The following is a 27,286-nucleotide window of genomic DNA, read 5'->3' on the forward strand; positions in this document are numbered from 1 at the left end:
GAGAGCAAGAATAATAACTAATGAATAAATGCAGAGTAATGTATAAACACAGAGAGAGTGAAAAGAGGTTTGTGAAGAACAAGCACTCATGGCATCATGGGAAGACCCAAGCAGACTCAGCTTATTGCAGCGTAACTGGGTGGCTTCAGGATCACCTGATCCAGCCCTAACTATGAGTTTGATCAAAAAGGAAGGTTTAAAGCCTAATATACTCTGGATTTATTCATTTGTATCCTTTCTTATTTAGTTTTTAAATGTATATTGATTTCATTTCTGCCTGTTCACAGTTGTCCTGGGGGACAAGCTGAAGCTGTGGGGTGAAAAGCATGGCAGGTTGCACTCCAGTACAGCAGGTGGGGACAATTGCATCTGTGGAGCTGGTTGGGACCCGTAAAAACCGTAGAAGAAAAGCTACAAGGCAAAAACAGGAAGCGTTAAACTTCATATGCTACATTTTACAGTTATCAACAACTTTTACGCTAGTGGATCTAAATTTTCCCGTGTAACTTCTATCTAGTTAATTTCCGGCAGTCCATGGATTGTGAAGCTATAACCAGATTTTAAACCACCTGCCGCACTACGCGCATGTAATCTACGATTTCAACAAGGAAATGCCGAAGGTTACACGCCACACTGTAGAAGTTGCATGTTTTCTGCTAAACATGATAGGAATTAGACATTCACGGCGGAAGCTCATGGCTGCTTAGGACCGCAGTGACCGTCATGGGTCTGCTTTAAATGATGCTTTAGAAAGCGGACTGCCGAGCATTAGCTGTTGAAATTGAACGACTGAAGAGAAATGGATGATGTGATCAGTCTGAGCTCAGACGACTCCGATGTGGAGATCGTCGGATCCTACTGCACATTCATCGCCAATCCTGACCCGATGCCGCTCTCCGCAGTGCGGGTGGAAGTTGATGCCATGAAGTTCGACCTCCCACCGGTAAGCGAACAGAAGCTCGGTTGCTGTAGAAACAATAGCACCGACTGTCAGTAAGTATCCTCAGACTGTTTCTGTGAATCCACCTGGACCGAGAAAAGGCGAAATTAAAAAGGTATGGCCCTCATATTAATGCTCTCTGCGGTCAAAAGTCAAATTTAGCTTCATCACTGGTCAAATATAAGACAACCTAGCTTAAAGGTAAATAAGTTATTTGTCGCTTTGTTAATACTCGTGTTATTGTGAAATAACTTTAAGCACTGTCTCTGTTCAAGCAAGCATTTATGTCTAGATAGTGTAATAAGTATGTACAGTATAGCTTTAGGGTTTATAAACGTGCTGTTAAATAGTTTTAGTCATTAGAATGATGGCTAACGTTAATGTGCATGATTTTGTGTATTATAATTTGTCAGCCAAAGTCTTCATGCTGTATAGGACCTGTAAAAGAGCTCTATGTTGGGATGTACTAGGCTAAAATTTACCAGTCAAATGAGAGTCAAATGAGAAACTGCCTATGGGGAAGGCTAAAATAACCAGAAAGGAGTGTCTTTTTGACTCAAATTCCTTATGAATGTTAAACAAAAGGCAAGGTATAACATTTGATATCGTAAAGAAATGTAAAAAAGCAATGTTGTTAATATACATAAATATACAGGTGCTGGTCATAAAATTAGAATATCATAAAAAAGTTGATTTATTTCAGTAATTCCATTCAAAAAGTGAAACTTGTATATTATATCCATTCATTACACACAGAGTGATATATTTCATATGTTTGTTTCTTTAATTTTGATGATTATAACTGACAACTAATGAAAAGCCCAAATTCAGTATCTCATAAAATTAGAATATTGTGAAAAGGTTCCATATTGAAGACACCTGGTGCCACACTCTAATCAGCTAATTAACTCCAAACACCTGCAAAGGCCTTTAAATGGTCTCTCAGTCTAGTTCTGTAGGCTACACAATCATGGGGAAGACTGCTGACTTGACAGTTGTCCAAAAGACGACCATTGACGCCTTGCACAAGGCGACACAAAAGGTCATTGCTAAAGAGGCTGGCTGTTCACAGAGCTCTGTGTCCAAGCACATTAATAGAGAGGAGGAGGGAAGGAAAAGAAGTGGTAGAAAAAAATGTACAAGCAATAGGGATAACTGCACCGTGGAGAGGATTGTGAAACAAAATCCATTCAAAAATGTGGGGGAGATTCACAAAGAGTAGATTGCAGCTGGAGTCAGTGCTTCAAGAACCACCACGCACAGACGTATGCAAAACATGGGTTTCAGCTGTCGTATTCCTTGTGTCAAGCCACTCTTGAACAAGAGATAGCGTCTCGCCTGGGCTAAAGACAAAAAGGACTGGACTGCTGCTGAGTGCTCCAAAGTTATGTTCTCTGATCAAAGTAAATTTTGAATTTCCTTTGGAAATCAAAGTCCCAGAGTCTGGAGGAAGAGAGGAGAGGCACAGAATCCAAGTTGCTTGAGGTCCAGTGTAAAGTTTCCACAGTCAGTGACGGTTTGGGATGCCATGTCATCTGCTGGTGTTGGTTCACTGTGTTTTCCAGGGTCCAAGGTCAACGCAGCCGTCTACCAGGAAGTTTTAGAGCACTTCATACTTCCTGCTACTGACCAACTTTATGGAGATGCAGATTTCATCTTCCAACAGGACTTGGCACCTGCACACAGTGCCAAAGCTACCCGTCCCTGGTTTAAGGACCATGGTATCCCTGTTCTTAAGTGGCCAGCAAACTAACCTGACCTTAACCCCATAGGAACTCTATGGGCTATTGTGAAGAGGAAGATGTAATACTGAAATAAATCAACTTTTTCATGATATTCTAATTTTATGACCAGCACCTGTATATGAAAAGGAGAGGTAGCTCTAAATGAAGTGTGAGACCAGTTCCATCTCTCTGACAGGTAACAGCTCTGTATCTTCTCCTGGAACTGTACATGTTGTTATATTGCCCTTCCATAGTATTACAATAAAGTATGAAAAAAGTAGAACTATTTAGGTTTTCAATTGAACTCATCAACCAGCAATATAGACATTAGGTATGTTGACGATTACAGTAAAGGTAAATAATGCATTATTTCTGTTACCTATAAAATTGCTAAAAGCTTATAGCTTCTCAGTTGTATTACATTTTTTCCCCAAACACTGTTTTGTAACCCTATTTCAGTTTGGTTTTGACCTGGACATAGTACCTTAACAGTATTGTATAAGGTAGCAAATATGATATGATAGGATATGACAAATATGATTCCTTCTCTAGTCACACCACCCCAGGAGTGTCAATTGACTTTTCTAAAGCATCTGGCACAGTAGACAATACGAGGTGTGTCAGAAAAGTCCCAGGACTGAGTGTCCTGTGTTAGCTATGAATAGGGAGGGATTGTCAGGTTGTATCACCACATTCAGGGAGTATGTACCTGTCATGTCAGCTCAAACATTGAATTTTTTTTTCTTCAATTTTTTGGCCACATCGGCTTTATTTGCAGTAGAGGAGAGACAGGAAATTAGGGAAAGATACGGGAGAGGACACACAGGCAAATTGGCAACAGGCCAGGACTCGAACCTGCGCCGCATACACTGCGGCGTATGTGTGTGGTCGCCGGCCTTAATCACTAAGCCACCCACGCACTCTAAACATTGAACTTTTTTTTTTTATATGCTTTTGAATAGGTGCCCTCTGTTTCAGATTGTTCAGCAGTAAGCAGAGGAACCAGCCAACGTGAAATTTCTGGTTTGGTTGGGGAAAACGCCATCAGAAGCACTAGGAATGCTGCAGCAAGTGTATGGAGATGAGACTATATCACGCTTATGTTTTTGAGTGGTACAAGATGTTCAAGAAGGAGTGGGAGGACATGAAAGGCAGGAGTGGAAGGCCAGCAACAAAACAGGACTGAGTCCATTGTTGAGTGTGTCACGCAGTTGGTGCGTGGGGATCGTTGGTTGACTGTTCGACTGATTGCAAATGAACTGTGCATGAACCAGGACAGTGTCTGGAAGACTGAAGATTTGGGTCCCCACGATCCCCACGCCCCATCTGCCTGACACACTCAGTGTCGAATTCAGTCCTGCTTATTAAAGGCCTTCCACTCCTGCGGTTGTCTTTCACGTACTCACGTCTTCACGTCCCTTCTTGAACCTCTTGTACCACTCAAAAACACGTGCTGCAGCAAGTGTATCTCCATACACTTGCTGCAGCATTCCTAGTGCTTCTGATGGCATTGTCCCTAACTGGACCAGAAATTACACATTGGTTCATTGTGCTTTCAGGTTGGTTTGTTCCTCTACTAATTGCTGAATGATCTATCATACAGTGACACAACCTTCCCCCACTCACAGCTAATACAGCACACATAGTCCTGGAATTTTTCTGACTGGTAGAACTGAAGCTATAGTTGCAGATAGTCATCAGTCTGGTTTCTTAAAGTCACAAAAGGTGTTCCCCAGGGGTCAGTACTTGGTCAAATCCTTTTAACTTAAAGGATATGACCAAGTGCAGACTCCTAATGGCATAGGGTAGCTGATTAGGAAAGGTGAGACCACACACAAAGTGACAAGCAGAAACCATAGAATGTCAGTGACATTCAGTGACTTCACAATAGTGAAATACCTGCTGGCAACATGAAGTGGGCGGATTAAACCTTTTTCACCTTTGGTGCTGCTGATTGAAGCAACTACCAATGCCACTGATTGACATATGAGGAGGTGGTTAGATGTTATATATTACAATTATTAGTCTTACAACAGTAACTGGGGCTCACATTAAAAAGGGCCATGTTATAAGTATCTGATTAGATGAAAAAGTAATTTTTAAACTCATGTTGAAAAACTGATGAGAAAGGTAAGTTAGTTTTTTTTTTTTTTTTTTTAGAAATAAACTCTTAGCAGCTCGCTAGCTACTTAGGTAGCAAGCTAGATAGGTAATTACGATGTTGTGTTTTGAGCCACCCCAATTTCTCTATATTTTGCTAGGAACATGGGAAATAGGTACACCAGTTTATTGAATTGTGCAAATACAGTATGTAAGGCAAAAAAATTTACTCTGTACAACTTTCAAGCTCAAAACAAGCTTGAAAGTCAGTATTTGGTATGACCATCTTTATTCTTAGCCTGAACTCTCTTAGACAAGCTTTCTTGTAATTTCTTGAAGTAGTCTTCAGGAATAGTTCTCCAGGCTTCTTGAAGGACAGTCAAAGCTCTTCTTTGGATGTTCGCCTCCTTTTATTCTGTTCTGCTCTGCTCTGCCAAGATGATCCCTCACTCATTTAATAATGCTGATGTCCGGGCTCTGGGGAGACCAATCCATGACTGACAGTGTTCCATTGTGTTTTTTTCTATCCAGGTATGCTTTTACTGTATTAGCGGTGTGTTTGAAATCACTGTCATGCTGAGAAAAATTACATACTTGTCTGTGTTCATAATTCCAATATTTTTTTGACAAGATCTCCAGTACTACTGGCTGAAATGCAGCCAGAAACCATGACAGAGCCTCCACCGTGTTTTACAGATGGCTGTATACACTTGTTGTTGGATCTCTCTCCAGATCGCTTCCATGCATATTGACAATGATTTGAACCAAAAACATCAAATTTGGATTCATCACTCCATATGACATGTTGCCACTGATTTTCAGTCCAGTTCTTTTGTAATTTGACATACCCCAGCCTTTACTTCTTTCCTTAAGAATGACTTCTTGACAGACCCCCTTCCACTGAGATCATTTCTGAATTGGCTTCAGTGAACAGTAGATGGATGAACTGAAGAGCCAGATGTATCTTTCAGGTCCTGTGTCAGGTCTTTGCTGGATTTTTTTTTTCTTTTCTTTTTTTTTCATAAGGACATGACTTTCAGATATTGTTCTTCTGCAGTAGAGTTTTTTTTTAGGCCTGACACTTCTTGTTTTGTCCTCCACTTGTCCAGTTTCCTCACATTTTTAAGGGCACACCGCACACCATGCTGTGATATGCCAAGTTTTCAGCTAATAGTTCTTTGGGGATCACTTTGTTGGAACAAAAATGCTGTTTTATGCCTGTCAAACTGTGTTATCTTTGGCATTTTTCAGAGGTCAACTAAAGAAATGAGAAATTGTGTGTTTTTTCTGACAGGCTGTGAGTAACAAAGTGTCTGAAGATACAATTTAAAATTGGTTCATTACCTGTTATGTGTAGAGACAACACTTGTTCATCCCTTGAGTTAGGTGCCTTTTTTATACTTAAATGATCTATTTACAAATCTAAGATATCAGATAAAGGAAGACACAGTTAGAAAAGTCAAATGATTTTTAGAAGTAAGGTAAAGATGACTTTTCCATTTCCCACTAGTTCTTCCAGAAATGAAGAAAATCAAATGTTATATTTGTCTTCTCTATAACCGAAGCATTTATTGAAATGTTTATATTTATTTTTCCTCTGTTGTAGAATTATATTGACCTCACAGATCCAAGATGGACTCTTCCAGAGCTACGCAGAAGGCAAACTGGCAGTGGCACAACAGTAGTAGACTTGACTGATGCAAATGAAGCACAGCTGGAGACTGAGAATTTGCCACCAGATAACTGTCAATCGAAAAACATAAATACAAATTTAAATCACATCTCACAAAGTCAAGATGTGAACTTGCAAAAAACCCCTTTGACAGACTCCAGCGTTTGTGCTCCACAGCAGGACTGTAGTGACCCAAAGCCAAAGCAGAGACGTTTAAGTCCTCAAACACTTCAAACACAACACCCAAAAGAGGACTCTAAAGCACCCCCCTGCCATAACGCACCAGCTGTAAAGTTGAAACGATTGCCTTTTCTTGAAACGCATGTTGCAGAATTGAAAACCTCAAAGCTTTCTGTCTTTGTGACCAAAGATTGCACAGAAATGTCTCTGAACAGTCATAGTGAAGCACCTAATTTTAATAGTAATTTAAGTGGAGCTACTGCTTCAAATGTTTCTGACATAGAGCCTTTGTTTGATGAGCCTCCTCCTATGGATGAACAAGAAAACAGCGGTGAGGAATTTACAAGAACGCAGGTACAACATGAAGAACCGCAGCACCTACACAGCCCCGCTGACTCTCCTTGCTCAGTGGGGGAAAATTCTTCTGCAAACTTAATAGAGGACAACATTCATGACAATGAGAGGGATGGGGTTTGTTCAATTACACTCATTCCATCCACAGCTTTGGCTTCTTCATCTCAGGACAAAGCACAAATGGAACCCCCCTACTCTGACTTGAATCAGCTGGAATTAGACAAACCAGAATCAAGACAATGCAGTATCTCTGATAACTCATCTCCCCCCTCTCCTACTGATATACTAAACTCTTCAGAGCCTTCTGAGCCCGAACGTCTTGCCAATACAAGTCCTGAATCTCATAGTCTTAGGAGCCCTGTCGAGCCATCGCCCACCTCTGAATTAGCTGAAGATATGCCTGAATGGCAGTTGGAGACTGAGACATACAAGGGGGATCTGGGACTTGACAGTCCAGGATCTTTCCCTTGGCAAGATGGAAGTGATGGGGAAGACATGACTGAAGAGGGCATGGACTTCAGGGCAGTCAGTAGAGAGGACAGACATTTTGTGTGCCCAGTTACGCTCAAGAAGTTACTAGCTGGAACAACTCGAAAAGCAATGGTGAGAGACTTTTCTCCTGATATCTATATTTATATTTCCTTATTACCTGATTACTGAATGGAGGGCTTTTTTTTTTTTTTTCTCGTAGATTGAAGAGGATGATGAAGATTTTGGAAGTCCAGAGGTGCTATGCCGTCAGAGCCTGAGTCTGGTTTACAGTACGATTGATGAGAACTACCCAGAGGGCACTTTGCAGCTATTGTCTGACTTACTACAGCCTGGTTACTATCCCCCCAGAGATATCACTTCCCACCTACTGCGTGGCATTCTGCTTGACCAGCAGTCTCCTCATCACCTCTGTGTGCAAGCCTTTAAACTGCTGATGAGGTCACAAAGGTAGAGAGACTGCAGGAATATGAGCAAATAGCATTTTCTATTTAAATGTCATAGTCTCTGCATCATATCTTTACAAATTCTCACTCGCATTTTCATCTTTGAATTCTTAGATTAAAAGTGCTTTGTGATTGCAGGCACCACATGGCTGATAAAAACACAGTTCCATGGGATTGGGAGTTACTGACCTCAATCATGACCAATCAGGTACTGACTCACAAAAGTGTGTGAATATACACTAAAACTCTATGAACAAGGTCATATTGAAAAGATTTTAGTTGTAATGGTGAAAAAGCTTAAATGTTGTTAAAATTTATGGTCCCATCATTAGTCAAACATTTTGATATTGCTTGTTTGTTTCACCCTGTTTGTTGCACTCTTTTTTTTCACTGTGCTTTAAAATGCAGTCACTTACAGCCACACATCTAGTTTCAGTAAAGTGACATTTCCCTACTTGTTACCTCCTTAGGAGCACGCACATCAGTGTGACGTTGTGCGCATGCTCCTGGAGTACGTTGTGCAGACTTTGGAGGACGACTTCCGGGCCAAACGTTCTACTTCTTCCCTGCACCACTCAATTGCAAAGGCAGTGTTGTCGTGTGATCAGCAGTTTCCCCGGGTTAGGTGAGCTTGATAGCCAACCTGTATTATAATGTGAGGTAACTTACGCTTAAGCACTTAACCTAGATTTTATATCACTAAGGCTGGATACGCTCACTCGTTTAGTTTATTATATTTGTCTGGGTAAAACTCCTTAACTGATGCAGGCTATAGATTATCCTGCCTTCCTGCCATTTTGTGGAGCTTTTGAAGTGCTTTATTTTAATCTATCGTCAGTCTAACAGTAGCAATACCTCCCAGTGTGCTGCACAAACAAAACATACTTAAGAGTAGGTTTAATTGGCACAAATGATCATTTTCAGCAATATTAACAATAGCATCTTTCATGAAGTGTAGCCTTCATCTGTTTTGCAACAAATTATCACAACACACCCAATAACAAGCCTCATTACTTTAATTATTTGGCCTTTTCTAAATAATTATCATACTTAAAGTAATATTTTGATGTCTTTGTTGTTGTTTTTTTCTTTTTTTTAATAGAGAAGTCATCAAGTGGCTGTTTTCTGCCATTATGAAATCAACAGAGCATGGAGAGAATAGAGAAACGACCAGAGAGAGAGAGCAGATGAGGTGAATTACAAAGAAATTTGATTTTTGTTAAATAAAGAACTGGTAGCTTCAGCGGAATGAACAACAGGCTTGCATGTATGTTACAGTTAGCTGCAGAAATATTTAGACACTAATTCAGTTGTGTCATTTTGGCTCTTTACACCGCCACAGAAGATTTGAAATGAAGCAGTCAACATGCAGCTGAAGTACAGACTCAGCTTTAAAACATTGATCTGACCTTTCATCAATTACAGCCATTTTTATAAACTGTCTATTCAGGGGTTCAAATATAGTCTAGTCCACATGTGTCAGACTTGAGGCTCGCGGGCTACATCCGGCCTGCGATACAATTTTATACGGCCCACGAGATGATTTCCTTTAGGTATTATTAATAGCCCGCAGATAAATGACACTCCCACCACGTGCACTACAAATCCCACAATGCACTGCAACAGCTGCTGCACAGGCCACGACCTGTACACTAACCCATTTTCTGTGTTGCCAATGACACATTGATCCGTGATCAGCTGATAAAAACATTGGTCAGCACTTTTTACAGTGACATTTAAGCTGTCTGACCCCCCCCAAAATGGCCAAATGAAAAGTGGAAAACAGGTGGGAGGCAGAGGACATGATCGTTGACATCAGAGGTAAACCGTGTGTCTCTTTTCCTCGCCTGCGATGTGCGGGGAAGAGAGCGGATTGGTGGGACAGATGCGGGAGAAGATGCAGAGGGAGACTTGCACAAGTGAGCTGACAGTGCATCACTGCGTCACACACAAAGTCCTGAAGACAGGACGCGCCATAAGCACCGCAATGCAGACAGTGAACTTTATAAGAGGCAAAGGTTGAAATCACCGGCAGTTTCAGAGGAAATAGCGTCTGAATTTGGTGACGTGCCTTATCACACAGGTGCCATGACCTGTGTGATAAGGCACCTGAGGAAATCTGTCAGGTTCATGGAAACTAAAGGAAAACACTCAGCAGGGCTCTGGGATGAAAGGCAGCTGTGTGAGTCGGCTTTTCTCTGCAACATAATGAAGCATCTTAATAGGGCCCTGCAGCTTCATGGACGGGACTGCGTGATTACGCGTGTGATTGTCAAAAAAATACATAAATAAACATTTTTTAAAAATCAGACCAGGTCTCCACCGCTGTGTTTGCAGCTGTGCTTTTTGCTGATAAGCTGGACACAATGCTCAGTTTATGCAGCGTCACAGATTTTACCTGAAAATTTTTCTTTGTTTGACACCCCTGGTCTAGTCTGAAGTCTGGAATCTGTGGACATAAACAAATAATTTCCTCCTTTATTATGCTTTTCCAGGTCTACTGTTTACTTTTGTTCAAACCCTTAAATGAAAGCTGAAAATCAGGAATTAAGTTGCATCTTGATTGTTTGCTTTAAAATCTACTTTAATGGCATACAGAGCTAAAATTCTTAAAGGCGCTGTGTAACAAGTGTGGACCACTCTGGCAGGTTCTGTGCCTGTCTTTTCAAGTTTATATCTCTTTGTCTGCTGCAGAATGGTGTCCAGCTTGCAAAGGATGCTTTCTCTGGCTCTGGAGGTGGACTGTTCTCCTGCTCTAACCTCTGCCAAGCTTTCCCAAGAGCTCTTCCATATGCTTATCAGCAATGTGTCCATCCGAGCACACAGGTGAGGAGGAGAGATGTGTTCACGATGTTCAATGCTGCAGGGGGGGGGGGGGGGGGGGTCTAGTAGATTACATCAAATGTTATTATATTACATATAAATATGATAAGGTGGCAATCCCAGTTTTTCTGAGTTTTAATTTGTTTAATCCTTTCTTTTTTCTTTTTTTTTTATTCAGCCTGCAGTATGTTTTCAGGCAGTGAGAATAATTACTCAGACACTGACAATGTGTGCTGATTACTTATGCCTCAGAGGAAAAACCCAAACCAGTGGTAATCCATGGTTATCCTCTCTGTTTGATCACTTTTTTATTATAATCCTTTATTTGAAAGCTAGGGGTTTTTTCATATTTTTTTTTTTTTTACTTGTTTTGGGTTTTTTCCACTGTAGGCTCCATAGTGCTTCCTGTTGCTCTGTCCTCTGTTGCTGTGTTTAATTCTCTGTGCAGCTCTCGCAAACCAGACATTGCTTGTTAATGTAAAGCACATTGCTTCCTGCTTGCCGGAGTGATGTCATCACAAACAACAGATTTAACACTTTGGTACAGGACTAAATATCTGCCAGTTTTCCTGCCAGCATGATATGAACTCGTCTCTTACACTCAAGCAAGGGCTGTTTGTATATTTGTGAAAATGTATTTCATCATTACATTGCTGGGCCAAAGTGAAGTAACATATATAAATATATATTTATTCCAATAGCACTGTTGGCCCTTTTTTCCACCAGTTTTCCAAGCTGTCGTTGACTAATCTGTTTTTGACTCCCAGGATGTTATTGTTGGAGAGCCTACAGAGCAAGCTGCTGAGATGTAAGCTGTTGGAACATCTGTTGGACTATGCATGCCCAGTGAAAGTCTCACTGCCCATGTCGCTCAGTCTGCTGCTTCACTTTCTGAAGAACTGCACTCTGGCACCAGACCCTATGGTGAATATCACACTCCTGATTGTTGTTGTCATCTTTATGTCACTGGCCAGCTTCTTCATGGATAAAGTACTGAAGTGTCCATGCTATGCTTTTGAGGGGGTTTCTACTGTTCTTTGGTGTCATCTGCCATCATTCCCTCACTAATGCTGCTCCTGCTAACTTTACAACTGAAGATACAGTGGATTCCTTTTATTTTTGTAGGTAGTGTCCCACAGCAATTAGAAATATATTTATATTTATTCTTGCACGGTGCATGGCTGATGTGGTTAACATTACCAAGTGTTTGTTTTTCTCCTACTCTCTGTGCTCTGTTATACTGTATTTTAATACAACCAAGTTAACAACAGAGCTGTTGTGATTTGCAGATTTTTTTTTTCAAATTCTGTTAGAAGTGAAAAAACATCAAGTAACCAGCTGCTTTACACTGTTAACATCTGTATGTTAAAGCCTCAAAAGAAAAATATAACTGTGAGCCTGATTTATAGCAGAAACAGACAGCTTTCTCCTGATGTTTTCTAGTCACAAATTTGTGATGCTTTTCATTTTTTTGAGAGAAATCTAAAAAGTAACAGACCATATGCAACAGTTAAGTGCAGCTGATCAATGACTGTACTCTCTAGGATGGCACTGAAAGATGGCTCAAGTGGGAGGAGTTGGTTCATCTCCTCTGGATGTTGCTGCTCAGCTATAACAAGGCAATGAAAGGTGAGATTTTGGGAAACACCTTAACATTGCTCAACAGTATTTATAAATGGTTTTTGATGGTGACAATGGGGGTCATTTTGATGCATGTATGTGTGTTTGCTTACATAGCGAAATAAAGAAAAAGTAAGGCTTTTAAATGTATATTTGTGATTTTTTTTTTTTTTTTTTTTGATAATCATGGCCTCTATGACACTTTTTTGTACCCAGTGTACCACATCCTCCAGTATTAGAAGACTGTAACAATAAGTAAATTGCCTACTTGACTCTGCAAAGGCTGTTTTCATTTTCCTCTTAACTTATATTATCTGTTATCCACAGGCTATCTCTGCAACTCATTGGCAGAACCAAGAGGCAGAGTTGGCATGTCGGTGTATAAACCTGATGATATGGTATCACGGCCTGCCGTTCGTGAAGCTGTCGAGGCCTTTCTGTCCAGATCTCAGGCTGACCTCGGCCAAGCCTTACCTCTCCATGTGGAAGAGTCCTTAACTTATCTACAGGATCATCTTCTAGATGTCTGTCAGTGTTGAATTAAAAAAAGTCTGTTTTTTTCATGTTAATAAACAATGTGATGAAAAAAAAAAAAAAATATATATATATATATATATATATATATTTTTTTTTTTTTTCATTTCTGCTATTTCTGCTTTACAATTTTTGCATATTTAAGGCTGCCTTTGAGGAGCCTGATTAAGCCAAACTAAATGAAGATCTCACTGTTGTCAATAAATTATATTGTCTTTTCCTAAAAAAAAAACAAAGTTTTGTCATTGGGTGTAATTTACTTCTACACAGATGCAAGCATTACATTGATAGACTGCACAGCCCTTGATAATCAATGTGCTTAATTGAGAATGATTTCTAAATAAGCTACAATTAACTGAACTATGTTCTGCCCAACCACCTCATGGTCCATCATTCAACACTTGGTATTTATTGTGGTTCAACAGCTGGTTGGACCTTCCGCACGCTGACCAATAAGATCAGGCGCTGTTATCGGCAGAGGGGAAAAAAAAGCCCTTACAGTCGCCATGATACAGCAGCGGAAACGGGTGAGAAGTAGCTAGAAAACAAAAGAGAACACGCAGTCGTCCTCGCGATTTGGTATGCTCTTGCAGGTAAAAATGGGATCCTTTCTGTTCTAGCTCACACATTTCTACTCAATTCATCAAAATCTCTTTCGGATATTGGAAGCGCAGCCGTCATTTCCGAAATAGGACTTTATTTGATAGGAAGTCGGGCTGCTTCACATAATTAGGATCTGTTAGCTTTTAGCCAATAAGCTAACGCGAGCTAAGCTAAATAGCTCGCAATTGCTTTCAGGTCCAGCTTTGTGGCTTTGTGTGCGCTTGGTTCCCCTCTGTTTATCTCTGTGATAGTGGTTCTTGCTAGTGGAAGCTAGCTAATGGCAGCTAACTAATGCGTTGTTTCGGGGCCTAGTGTTTATGCGCAACTCAGTGCTTTGCTATTATATAAAGAGGAACTGTACGGTATCTTTTAATATAATTTAGTGTATTATCTGTTAACCCGCCTGGAAAAGGCGTTATCGTCGGCTGATAGGTAAATTTTTGTCTTTTTTCCATCCTGCTAGTTAGCAAACGAGCTAGTTTGTTAACCAGCGTTTGTTATGTATAGTTCGATAGCTACCTAATTAGGTTAAGCTAGACTAATCAGTTAGCAAAGATAAGAGAGGAAAAAATCGGCTACCCTAGCTATTTTGATTTCTCAACTTTAAAATGTAGTTTCTTTATTGCACAAATTCAAAGCTTCACACAGTTGTGAAGACCCTAGTTTTCCAAGTTAGCGTGGAAAATATGGCTCTACAATGCTAAATGTTTACGCTGTTAAATTATGTAACTAGTGAAATCAGTCTTCATAAGGAGCTGTTGACATTTGAACAGCTCCCTATGCAGGGAATTCATTGCTTTATAACCAGTCAGTGGAAACGTATAACTTTAATCACGTCTTGTTCAAAAACTCGTACTTTTTGATTCGTCAGGACTGTCAAAAGGCTAGCCTGACGACCCAGACGCATCGCTTCAGACTTACTTTATATTATTTCAGGCTATATTTATAAACTTTACACGCTGTTATTGAGTATTGGGAGAAGTTTTAATCTGTTTGAGTGAAATTTTAAATCGAAATTATTTCTGTAGTGTTATAGGAATGCCCAAGGAAAAATATGACCCGCCGGATCCCAGGCGGATGTACACAATTATGTCCAGCGAGGAGGCAGCAAATGGGAAGAAGTCATACTGGGCTGAGCTGGAAATCAGTGGTGAGTATTTTCAGGGGGCTTCTGCCGTGGATTTTGTACTTTTAGTACTCATTTTTGATCCACAGTGAAATCTTACTGGATTGTTTTTTGTTTGTTTTTTATATTTATTTTTTTCCCAACATTAAAAACTATTACTAGATCCTTACTATCAAAGAGGGATCATTTGAGCTCTAGTGTCACAGTGGGTTTTGCTGGGTTTAGGATGTGTAACCAAATTGTTTTGTGAACTGAAGTTGGAACATAGTGAGTAAAATTATTAGGCTGTCAATTTAAAGTAATTTTGCTTATTGTTTTGGGAAAATATTGCGGTCTAGCAATTATGTTTAAGCATCGTCTTTTCCCCCTGCGAAGTCAGTTCACCTGTGTTGACTTATTCGTATCAATGGGAAACAAGTTTTTTTTTCACATTTGCCTTTGTGAAAAGGGAGTTGGATTCTGGCAGTTAGTGTCCTGTGTGTCCTTTTCCCATTGTCGCCGCAGGCCGAGTAAAGAGTCTCAGCACAGCCCTGTGGTCTCTCACCCACCTCACTGCCCTGCACCTCAGTGACAACTCACTGTCACGCATCCCGCCAGACATTGCCAAACTACACAACCTGGTGTACCTGGATCTCTCATCCAATAAGATCAGGAGCCTGCCGGCAGAGCTCGGCAACATGGTGTCTCTCAGGTAAATGATAGCACTTTACCCTAAATTTGGGTATAACAGAAAGGGGTAGCTGTCATAGACCACCTCACAATTTTAAATGCTTTAGATGTGTTTTTTTTTTTTGTTTTGTTTTGTTTTTGATTACCACTGTTTTCTTGTCCCATCTATTGAAATGTCTCAATTTAATGTAAAAGGTCACATTCATAATCATTCTGACATTAGCAAGTATTGCTTGTATTCTTTGTATAACAGTTTGGGAAATGTTTTTGAAAGAGGACAAAGTTGACTTTTTAATTTTTATTTTTAAATCTCAGGAGGGCTAGTTTCTAATGATCCGCTTCCCATCTGTCCCCCACAGGGAACTGCTTTTAAATAACAACCAGTTGCGGGTTCTGCCATTTGAATTGGGGAAACTGTTTCAGTTACAAACACTGGGGTTGAAAGGTGAGTGGCTCTTCAATATTTTTGTAGCCATTCTAGCCTGGAAATCCCTTTTTTATTTTGTTTTTTTATTTCTCAGGGGATGGGGCGGCAGTAGGGGCTGGATTTGCATTGGTGGCAGCTGAGGGTTTCTTCTTTTTTATTGTTCCGTTTTTAAAGACAAACATGAAAGCGGGTCATTCTCCCTGTTTTAGACAGAATAACACCTGTTCGGTTACTGAACATGCAATGAAATGTTCCCAAGTGTTCTTCAACTTAAGTAACATTATCCTGACTTAACATGTGGGTGGGTAGGGGCTTTACACATGCAGTGGAGTGTATGGTTAAATGCATACGCAGACAGTTGAGAATTACGGAAATGAAACAAGTGCTCAATTATTTGATAGATGGCACATAACCCCCCACCGCCATATACATTGTCCCCCCCCCCCCCCCCCCCCTTGTTTCTTGGGGGCCCAGGAGGGTTCACATAGGGGAAACACTCTTATTTAATTTGATTTGCTTTTCCTTCAACAGGAAACCCACTTGCACAAGAAATTCTGAGCCTCTACCAGGAACCTGATGGCACGCGGAGGCTGCTGAGCTACTTGTTAGACAATCTAGCGGGGGCTATTAAGCGCAGTGAGTGTTCCCTCCCTTGCTTTTGTGGGGTTGCAACAAGAATATATTGGATATATTTTACCTAAAAAGTTAATCAGTAAGCTAGAATGGAAAAAAATGTGAATTCAGCATTTTATGTCCTTTTTTTGAAGTCATTGTTTTCCATGTTTTTATGTTGGTACCTATATTGAACCATTTTCCATATACTCAGTACCAACAGAGCAGCCCCCAGCCCGGTCGTGGATTACACTCCAGGAACCCGATCGAACACGGCCCTCAGGTAAAAACAAAATACACTAAACATGACTTTGAACAGAAGAACTTGGATTGTTTTTTATATTATGGGGTTGCACAGGCATGGGCAGCGCTGTGATCAGTTGAGCCCTCTGGCTTTAAACCACAAATATTCTAGTAGACCCTATAAAAACAGTCTGAGCTTTTATAGGTGAGTTCAGCCAATAAAGCATTGACTGTAGCATAACCACAGTTTCACATCTCAGGCCTGTTAAAGATGTACACTGTGCACAAGTGTCCTGACAGTAGTATACTTTACTTGGTGTTACTTCCCACTAAAGAAGACTGCCTCATCAGCTCTGGCGGGAAGTTGGCAACTATTTGGTAGCACATTTGTAAAAAGTGACATCAAGTCCAGAAGCTACAGCTACTGCAAAGTACACAGTTTGCAAGCTAAAGTTTAGTGTAGTTTAATATAAATGTATGATAATATAAACTGACTGCTATTCACATTTATTAAAATATAAAATAAATGCTGTGATAAATGTGCTATTCACATTTATCTGATGGAAAAAGTACTCAGTTGAAACCACAAAAATGCTGCTGAAATTGATAATTATTACAATCTGAAAAGTAGGGCTGCAACAATTTGTCGACATAATCAATGATGTTGACTACAAAAATTAGTCAATGTGAAATTTTAATGCCAACAGGTCATACGCTAATACCACGGCAGCATCATTGCATCGTGTGAGCGTTTAAAATGCCGGCGGCCTGGAGCTGTGACGTCAGCTCTGGATGGGTACATTTTAAAGAGTTAGGTAAACTTACAAACATTAAAAGGGTATCAATACGACACACTGTCGGAAACAAGGTCTCATGGATGATGTTTCCTAAGCGGCACCATTTCAGTTATGTTAGCTAATGAGTGAAGGACAATAGGAGCAGCTACATTTTTTTTTTTTTTTTCCCTCTCGCATTAATATTAGCATTCATTCTGAATAGTAAACCTCTAAACGAACTCAATTGTATGTAAACTTTTCAGTTGTTTTAGATGGGGGGAAAAAAATCTTTTTGATTTAATTTGAAGCCATAAACCTTTGGACAGAGGCCATTTTTATTATTTGCACATAATATATCATTTAAAAATAAAAATTGCAGTCACTTTGTTTGATATTTATTGTGATGGTCACAGTAATGTTAAAAATACATTTGATTATTTTCAAACTTGTATTTTTCTGGGCCATTGTTTTAATCGTGAGAAGAGACAATAAGGTGATATTCACAGGCTTGAACAGGTGAGGCAAGATTGAAATAATAGTTGACTAATCAAAAAAATAATTGACGGATTAATCGACTACCAAAATAATCTTTAGTTGCAGACCTACTGAAAAATATTTATAATCTGTTTTTCTGTGAAATTTACTGTCGGGCTTATTTCTAAAGCAAAATGTCGACCACTTGTATTTAGCCTATAAGCACAATTTCTGTAGTTGAACCAGAGCAAAACTAAGTTGTCAAACCTTAAAGAGAGAACAGTAGATCTGATGCACATGTACAGTATAATACTGTTTCTCTTCAGTTGTATTTCTGAAAGTTGACAGGTGATAAAATAAATAAATCTGTATGTCAGAATGTACCTCTGTGCACAGTTTGATAAAGTTTTCCAGCTATTGAAACTGAAAAAATTCAGCAAAGAGTTGAGTATGGAATTCCCGATCACACCTTTTCAAAACATGTCTGAAGAAACTAAAATTAATTTCCCCATTTCTTTTTCTGTGCCTCTCCCTAGCATTGTTCTCTGTGATGTGCTACAATGTGCTATGTGATAAGTACGCCACACGACAGCTATATGGCTACTGCCCTTCTTGGGCTCTAAACTGGGAGTACAGGAAAAAATCCATCATGCAGGAGATCCTGAGCTGCAATGCAGACATCATCAGTTTGCAGGTGAGTGATGTCGGTGTCTTTTTGTAGGTCTTGAAGTTGCTTCATTTTGTTCCTGTCAAACAAGTTGGTCAAATATGTGCCATGACAATACACAAACACTCATCATTCAAATAGTATCACCTGTAATCTGTTATACTGTCTAAGACTATAATAAGTCCTCTTTGAGGCAATATGTTCAGTGTTGACAGTCGTGAAATTGTGAGGTGTTCAGTTTAATGGACTGTTAAAAATTGCCTGCAAATCTGTTTTTAAAGCCATTTGCTGTTAGCGGTGTTTGGCATCCACCTTTGTTTGCAGCAACACGTGTATGCTTGTATGGAACTAGCCTGTTTGAAGTATAATTACAGATACTTAACAGATTTCTCATTTTTATGTGTGTATTAGGGGTCTGGCTTGTTATTTGTGCTATTTTTCCATATGATATGTTTTTTTAAAAAAAATGCACCACTTTACCTCTGACGCAGCCTGTTCTCTCTAAGACGCCACGAAATTGGTTACACAAAGCAAATAATAGCCTATCAACCCTGAAGGCTGCTGAGGGGTACAGACACATTTGCAGAGTGGAACAAATGCAGTGATCTAGTAGAGCTGTGTTTTGAAGTGGATGTAGCGGCTATCATCCACCAGAAGGCAAAACAATACAATTGAGACACACTTGTATTGGTTTCTGGGAGTGTATTTCAAGCCTGGCTCATTTAACTTAACCCATGCCCATTAGTCCTAAATTGCCCACAATGTCATCAAGAAATGTAGAATTTTTCAGATGTTCAGATGCAAGAACTGCAGCTTTTTATAGAAAAATACTAACGCATGTTTAAGCACATTGGCAAAGAAAAACATAATTTTAAAAACTTTCAGACAAAAACATATATAATAATGAGTTTCAGGAAAGTAAAATATAAAATAAATGCTGTGAATAGTATTGTTTTAAATGTGTACATCCGTCAAGGAGAAGTGTTTATTTCTAGCTCTTTAAATCATGGCTTGGACAGATGTTTTTCATATTCATCACTGCCATTCCCAGAGATTTGTTAGTATTATATCGTGTTGATTTTTATGAGCGTTTTTATCCTCCCCCTTTACATTGTACATGCCATTTTAATACGCTGTCTCTTATCCGTCTTATATAGAGCAGATGCCCTACTATTTTAGGGGGTTATCTGTTGTGCTTCCATGATGATCATCCTTTCTAGTTGTTCACTCTGGCACTTTTTTCTTCCCCTCCCCAGGAAGTTGAGACAGAGCAGTACTACAATTTCTTCTTGCCTGAGCTGAAGGAGCAAGGATATGACGGGTTCTTCAGTCCAAAGTCACGAGCCAGAACCATGTCAGAGTCGGATCGAAAGCACGTGGACGGCTGTGCAATTTTTTACAAGACGGAAAAGTATGTGTCTATAGCTTTTCTCCAGTGGCAAATATTTCTTGGCTTAGGACGAGCTGGCAATGACTTGAAGTCCTAGAGTGAATTAGGTTTATTAAGGCATACAGTGTAGCAGTTTCATTCTCTTGGTAGTCAGTTAATATCAATGTCTAGAACATTTATCATATAAGACAATCTCTCAAAACTCTGTCATTTAATATTGTCTCAGTGACCAAGACAATGTTATTGCTTCCTATTAGGTTGTCTCCACAAACTGGATGCAGTAATTGAGAAATAAATTAAATATCATGTTGTAAGCCTTTCACTCAAGTCCAGGCTGTTACACTGGGGAACTGTAACCTATGCTTTCATATTGCTTTGCATACCTTATCAGTTTAATTACCCTGCAAAGGAGAAAGTCTATTAGTAGGTTTTTATTGTAGCCTCCAGACAGTGATCTCAGCCGTACTCGTCAGGCTGTCGTTGAAAAGGCTCAGCTTGCTTTAGCTTAAAGTGAAACTATTCTTTTGGTATGGATACAGTTTTGGTTCACTCTTTGGTCTATTTAGTCTTTTTAAGGTTTAAGTGCTACTAATGTTACAGCAGTATTTACTAATGGCATTCAAAATCCTTTTTTGTCTTGACACATATTTTAATAATGCCAATCAGCTATTTGTTGAAGGCTGAAAGCTATATTCATACAGCAGCAAATGGCACTAATGTTTGGGCACTGTCAACTATAAACTTTGGCAATCATAAAGACAGTTTATGCAACAAAATGTTCGACTTAAATTATAAACCTGTTAACATCTTGTTGTTTTTACTGTGCAGCAAAATAACTGTAAAGAAAACCTCGGTTCTAAGATCAGGAAAAGCTTTACCTGTACTCTTAATTAGCCTTTAAATCATTATGTTACTCACTGTCCAGTTTTCTGTTTTAGAGATGTTGGGTTTTTACCAGAGTAACCATGCATATCCCAGTCTGAAAGAATATTGTTGTGTAAACCTAGAAGTGAGTGAGGCTTAAACACACACACACACACTACACCATCAGTGTGTTTACATTCCCAAAGAGGTCCTGGATTTCCTCAGTGAGGTGTGATGTAAAATTTCTGAAAACATGTCCGTTAAATCAGCTTTACCTGATTAATATTTGGCTGATCTCACATTAAGGGTCATCTTCTTGAGAATGTTCAAAAGGCTTCTAGACAGCTGCTAGTTTTACATCAGTGACCTGAACTTTGGCTGAAACCACTGGTTATGAAAACGGGGTCTCCAACCAAGGCTGAGCAGTTTTCACTTGAAGAGTCCAAAGTTTCCAAGCGTAAAGGGACACGAGAGCAGGAGCAAGTTCATTGCTTTTGGTCATTCATCGGTAGACTGATGGCAATATTTGGTGATTTTTTTTTTTTTTTTTTTTTTTTTTTTAATTCAACATATTGTCCAATTTTACACTTGAAACATATAGATTTCTATGTGTGCAGCTATTTAGGAGTCCTTACTAAGATAATGACAGTGCAGTTATAATAATCAAAGAAGTTGTGGATTACTTGTTTGCCTTCTGCCCCCCTCTGTGTTTGTGGCTTTCCAAACACTTGTTGCCAACAGAGAATTTATGTAGTGCCTTCTGGTGGACAAACTATGCAACCTCAACACTCATAACATGGTTGAAGGCTGTTTCTACCATCTCATCTTTTACAAATGTCAATATAATATATTGGCTTATATATCGGTGGGCTTTATTCATCGGGTGGTGTCTTGAATTGGACCCCCAAGGTGAGACTGCCAAATTCAACTTGGTGTACTTCCCAAAAATGAGAATTAAGTTGAAGACTTACCATTCTGACACTCTGAAGGAGATCCCATGTCCATAACAGAACCACAAGTGCAAGGGGAAATAACAGGTCTTCCAAAATAGCAGCTGCACAAAAGACAGTCCAGAATAGCACAATTTGATGACCTTTAATGTGAGAAATGCTAAATTTAAATAGGGAACGGCATTTGATTTTATCTACCTGTTAGTAACTTGCATAAGCTGCATATTTATTCATGCTTACCTCTGCTTACCTTCAGGTTCAGCGCAGTGCAGAAGCACACAGTGGAGTTTAACCAGCTGGCCATGGCTAACTCCGAGGGCTCAGAGGCTATGCTGAACAGGGTGATGACAAAGGATAACATTGGGGTAGCTGTACTGCTTGAGGTCCGCAAAGAGATGATGGAGCTCTCCTGTGAGTATACAGTTACAATCAGTCAGTTCTGCTGACCCTAAAAAGCCCTTTGTACTACAAATTCAGCTCCTCACTGAATTTTATTCAAAGGTGGCATTACACAGGATTTTAACTGGTGATAATTATTCCAGGGCAATGTGTTCAGTTTGTCCTAATACTCTTAGTACCACTTTGCCCTGTTAAAATGTTCTCCCCCTCCTCATTTCAGCTGGTAAGTCCCTCCATGGCATGGAGAAGCAGCTGCTCCTCGTAGCCAACGCTCACATGCACTGGGACCCAGAGTATTCTGACGTCAAGCTTGTCCAGACCATGATGTTCCTGTCAGAGGTGAAAAACATTGTGGATAAGGCCACACGCAGCCTCAAGTTGTCCTCTGTCTCTGGTGAGACTAATGCCATTCCACTGGTGCTGTGCGCTGACCTCAACTCCTTGCCTGACTCAGGTAAGTAAGGAAGAGCTGTGCTGTGTTTGCACTTAGAAAAATGTTTTATAAGGTGCAGCGATGATTTCATACAATTATGAAGTATATTTAAGTGTTTTTTTTTTTTTTTTTTTTTTTTTAAGGTTCCCAGTAAAATAAAAAAATTGTCCACTATTATAAAGAGCAGTTGTCATAATTAGTGTTCTTAATGGCACTACTCTGACATTTCACTGGCTATAGATACTTTACAGATATGTTAACATTCAGACCAAGCGAGTTTGAGGGTGTTTGATAATGTGGCTCTGGTGGAATACTGAGTTAATATTTACACCTCTGCTTAATGTTGCCTCGACTGAGCATACTACACTTCACTGTTTATGAAGGAAGGTTCAATCTGGCGTGATAAGCAGGCTGACGGCTGCCTTTTCTCATTTTTCTTACCTTCATAACTGAGAATGGTTTTGATAGAATTGGATGAATAGGTGAATAGTTATTTTAGTTTCAAGTAAACGTGTTCAGAAGGCCTTGTACCAACCAATCAAGGGAGTTTTGCAAAAAATTAACATTCAGGTGTTACAGTTCTAATAATTGTTTTGAGCCATTAAAAATGGATAATGGTGGGTGACAGTTTAAAAGATAAAATGTCTTAATGAAGAATTTCTGCAATGTTTTATTAAAGCTATAAGGCTGTACTATTGCAGGCAAAATTCTGTCAGTCTGAAACCTGGTTGCAGAGATCTATCAAATCATGCTGAAATCACATTGCTGCATATGATCTAAATATTTTAACCATAAATTGTTATAAATGTACTAATTGGCATATGGAGAAAGACTAATTAGAAAATGCGTAACTGAATTGTGTTTGGCATTCAAATAAACTTAATTTACATCAGCGTTGACATTTCTTGGTGGCTAACAGAGTTGCTAGCCTACACGCTGCATACAGCAGTGTGATATACTCCATAGACCTCACACTGAAAACAGTGAAATAGTTTATTTTTTTCCTCCTTTTTAGTACAATTAGATTTAAGGTGAATAATGAAAATGGGATCTCCCAAATATAGTTAGTAATCTGTGTGGACTATGAACTTTTTTTTTTTTTTTTTTTTTTAAACAAATAGAACTTTAGTTTATTAGGTTAGATTAAACTTTATTAATTATAGGTATTTTTAATCACCTGTAATTCTTTTACTGTTCTGGCTTTTGGTGGTCTCATTTCACAGATTGTAGACTTACTGAGCAGCACATTGAGGAGTTTAGTAGCATGAAAAACTAGAGATGCAAACTAATTATAGGTGGGAGTGGAACTAAATTCATGTTTAAAAATGCCAAGATGCTGTCTCTCCTTTACACCTTATCACCATCCTCTGTGTGTATTTTGCTCTGTCTTAGGTTAAACAGATCTAGTTAAAAAGCTAAATGATTTAAAATCTTGAAAAGTATGGGTGATTGAATTACTGGCATTTTGGTTTAGCCAATACCTTAGCAGTCCAATTAGTTGTTGCCTTTAGTGACTGTAGGAATAATTTCATGCTGCTTTTGATTCTGATTAAAGCCGGTCCTCCCTCTGTTCAGGCGTAGTGGAGTACCTGAGTACTGGCGGAGTGGACTGCACCCACAAGGACTTCAAGGAGCTCCGTTATAGCGACTGTCTGACCAAATTCAATTGCAATGGCAAGAACAGCACGTCCAATGGCAGGATCACCCACGGCTTCAAGTTGAAGAGCGCCTATGAGAACGGCCTGATGCCTTACACCAACTACACCTTTGATTTTAAGGTAATTGTACAGATGGCATGCCGATTTGTGATTGTATTTGATGATGTTTCTTCTTTAAAATCTATTGATATTTTGAATAATATTGACCAGTTTGTTCTTGCACAAAATTCTGCAGAGGTCACTTCTCTTCTTCTCTTCTCAGGGTGTCATCGACTATATTTTCTACTCGAAGCCTCACCTGAACGTGCTGGGTATCTTGGGCCCTTTGGACCACCACTGGCTTGTAGAGAACAATGTCAGCGGCTGCCCACATCCACACATCCCCTCTGACCACTTCTCCCTCTTTGCTCAGCTGGAGTTGCTCCTGCCCAACGTGCCCCCCCAGGTTAATGGGCTCCATCTGCCTACACGCAGGTAGTGAGACCCCGCCGCACCACCAGGGGGAGCTGCACCCACAGCCTCTCCCTCTCAACCCTCCTCCTTCCTCCCACTACCAGCTCTTCCCTCCACCAAACTGAAGGAGGAAGACATGAAAACACAACCTGTAAAATATTCATACAGTGAGGTCTGGCTGACAGGGATTTCGTATAATGTTATAGATATTCTATATTTTTCTTTTTTCTTTTATGTTCTGTTTTTTTAACTGCTCAATTCAGTCCTGTTCATGTATCATATTTTGTGTTTTGGTCTCCCTTCTATTCTCAAAATCCACCAAACCTATCCACTTTGCTTCTGTCTTTAAAACTAGAAGGGATGGTAGCTCATTCATATTTGTCACTTAGGGCACTGTTTGGTTTAAAGTAAGGGTATACTTAAAGTGGCCGAGGGGATGACTTTCCACTGAAAAGCTCCATAGCTGATGGTCTGCCTGTCTGTCTGTCCTGTATAAATCTGAAACCAGCAAAGACAGCAGACTTGTCAGTCTCAGTACTCCATCATTGGCTTGTGCTAGTTTTCCCCTGCACTTTGGGCAGCCAGCATATGTTCTCAGTTTTGTATGGTAAACGCATTTGTCGAGGCAGATGTGGTAGGATCAGAGCAGCTTTTTGCTGGAAGTTTGAGTATCCCTGGACGTGGATGTAGCGCAGCTCGTATGTGAGGTGAGATTTCCTGCTGTCATTCTGTGGTGCTGAGGCCTTGTGTGTAGTTATGGCCTCCCATGGTGCTACAAGATAGTCTACACCTCTGACCCTGGACCTGGTACTTGAGCTACCAAACCCACAGATGCCTAGAAAAAGCAGTCGTGAGCTTACGTTTGCCTGATTTCACACAGGCAGTGTGTAGTGCTGAAAAGTCAAGATGTGAGAAATTGATAGAAGCTACCATCCTGTTTGCTGACAGTTTCATCCCAGCCTGTATAGTTGTTAGGCTAGTCTTGTGCTTAGGAGCTCATGTGGCTCATGCATCACCTTTTTTTTTTTTTTTTTTTTTTTTTTTTCTTTGACCAAGCGGTGAGGGGATTTAGGCTGATGGGCGAAGCAATGGGGGTGGGGCTATTACAAATATTTGTCTTGATTGCTTTTAGGCAGGGAGAGAGAGTAATGTCTGATACACAGGAATAAAACCAGCATTCCTCTCACTGTCAGGAGTTGCCATCCAGCTCCACACATGCAGGCTTACACACACACACACACACACACACACACACACACACACACGCTATATACAAACACACACACACACACTTGCTATATACAAACACACATACAAAGGTAATTTGCAGGCAGATCTGTAGCACTGTCTCTGAGGCCAGTAGTGACTTTCCCCAGCCATAAATTCCATACACAAAGCCGTGGTTTTTTCACAAGTGTTTGTACAGAATAGAAATCTAGACTCAGTCTTTACATGATTGTATATGAACCACAAAAGACCTGTTTTCTGGCGTTTTTTGTACGAAGAGTAAATTATGATCAGATTTGAAAAAAGATTGTATTGTAATCTATGGCTAAATTTTTATCCAGTTAATGTTAAGATGAATTGATATTACCAGCTTGTACAAAAGACGTAAGAAGAGGTTGTTCAAGGCGTTCGCTGTCACAACTTTGCACTCCCTTGAGATTAACTGTAATTAATGTATCAGTATTTTATTTTCTTCCCCTTTTTCTTTTTTTTTTTTTTTTTTCCTTTGATTTGCTGGCATTTTGCGGCGATGTAAATAGACACTGAGTAAACTGTTGCTTCTTGCCCATTAACAAAGCCATTGATCCACACCGCTGCCATCAGTTCTGTCAAAAGGACACACAAGGATGAGTTACATCTGTTCATTTATATATCTCACTCAATAGTGATGTAACTGACAACAACCTATATTAATCCCACATGTATGTACATCGTGCCTCACTGTAGCAGTTGACGTTGTCTTGCACTATTTACATGCGACGAACGCCTGAACAACCTTTTCTCCTTTTATTTTTAAATACTGTTGAGACATTTGTGAAGATTTTATGTCCTTTTTTTGGGTTTTGTTAATGATTATTTTCCTTTTTTATGAGCTGTGACAATGTTATGATGTGTAAATCCTTCCTATTCATTAAGCGCTCTAGTAATCAGGTATGCTTTCTCTACCAACCCTTTTTCCTCTCCTCAAGGAACATGAGTAGCGGTTTTTATCTTTATAAATCCACTCATGTTTTGCTCCCTCTTCACACAGCTCCATAGCCACGCCCCAGAAATGCCTAGCCCTTAGCTTCCTCTGGTCACAAATTTAAACCTCCCTAAGCCTGTCCATCAACCTAACATCTTCCACCCTAACTGCCCATCCTCAGACTTTACCCCCCCCCAATCTTACACAAGCTGCATCTTTTAATCCCCTTTGCTCAACCACTTTGTATAGTTTTCCTACCCTTGTTACTGCAGCTATAGTGCCATTTTGTGGACCCACTTCCTCTGTATTTGGAAAGGGTTGAAGGTCCACGTTTCTCTGCTTTTGGATAAACAAGGGATGAGGGTCAGTGAGCTTAGCCATTTCTCTCTAGGTCAGGCTAACCTGTTGCTATGAATTTTGTTAAATCTTAAAGAATTAAATCTGTCACGAGCGAGATGATTACTCAAAC

General features: G+C 39.8%; 2 protein-coding genes across 3 annotated transcripts; both read left to right on the top strand.

Annotated features, from left to right (window-relative positions):
• The first annotated feature begins 413 nt into the window (after nt 1–413).
• Nucleotides 414–12,946, top strand: simc1 (SUMO interacting motifs containing 1). The gene is made up of 10 exons (XM_030739423.1): nt 414–943; nt 6,371–7,573; nt 7,662–7,909; nt 8,044–8,113; nt 8,376–8,530; nt 9,008–9,097; nt 10,600–10,731; nt 11,496–11,652; nt 12,273–12,357; nt 12,676–12,946. The coding sequence occupies exons 1-10, from the start codon at nt 800–802 to the stop codon at nt 12,885–12,887; spliced, it is 2,496 nt and encodes an 831-aa protein (XP_030595283.1). The 5' UTR covers nt 414–799; the 3' UTR covers nt 12,888–12,946.
• A 422-nt stretch (nt 12,947–13,368) lies between these two features.
• Nucleotides 13,369–25,637, top strand: LOC115787004 (CCR4-NOT transcription complex subunit 6). 2 transcript variants are annotated; one of them, XM_030739553.1, is made up of 12 exons: nt 13,369–13,475; nt 14,514–14,635; nt 15,116–15,302; nt 15,640–15,725; nt 16,239–16,343; nt 16,534–16,602; nt 18,349–18,506; nt 19,736–19,890; nt 21,940–22,094; nt 22,303–22,536; nt 24,091–24,293; nt 24,436–24,651. In XM_030739553.1, the coding sequence occupies exons 2-12, from the start codon at nt 14,524–14,526 to the stop codon at nt 24,649–24,651; spliced, it is 1,680 nt and encodes a 559-aa protein (XP_030595413.1). In that variant the 5' UTR covers nt 13,369–13,475; nt 14,514–14,523. The 2 variants fall into 2 exon arrangements, with proteins under 2 accessions (XP_030595413.1, XP_030595414.1); XM_030739554.1 differs by lacking the exon at nt 13,369–13,475 and having other exon boundaries at nt 14,524–14,635; nt 24,436–25,637.
• The last annotated feature ends 1,649 nt before the right edge of the window (nt 25,638–27,286 follow it).

This window comes from Archocentrus centrarchus, chromosome 10 (assembly GCF_007364275.1).
Source record: "Archocentrus centrarchus isolate MPI-CPG fArcCen1 chromosome 10, fArcCen1, whole genome shotgun sequence".
In the NCBI taxonomy this organism is placed as follows: domain Eukaryota; kingdom Metazoa; phylum Chordata; class Actinopteri; order Cichliformes; family Cichlidae; genus Archocentrus; species Archocentrus centrarchus.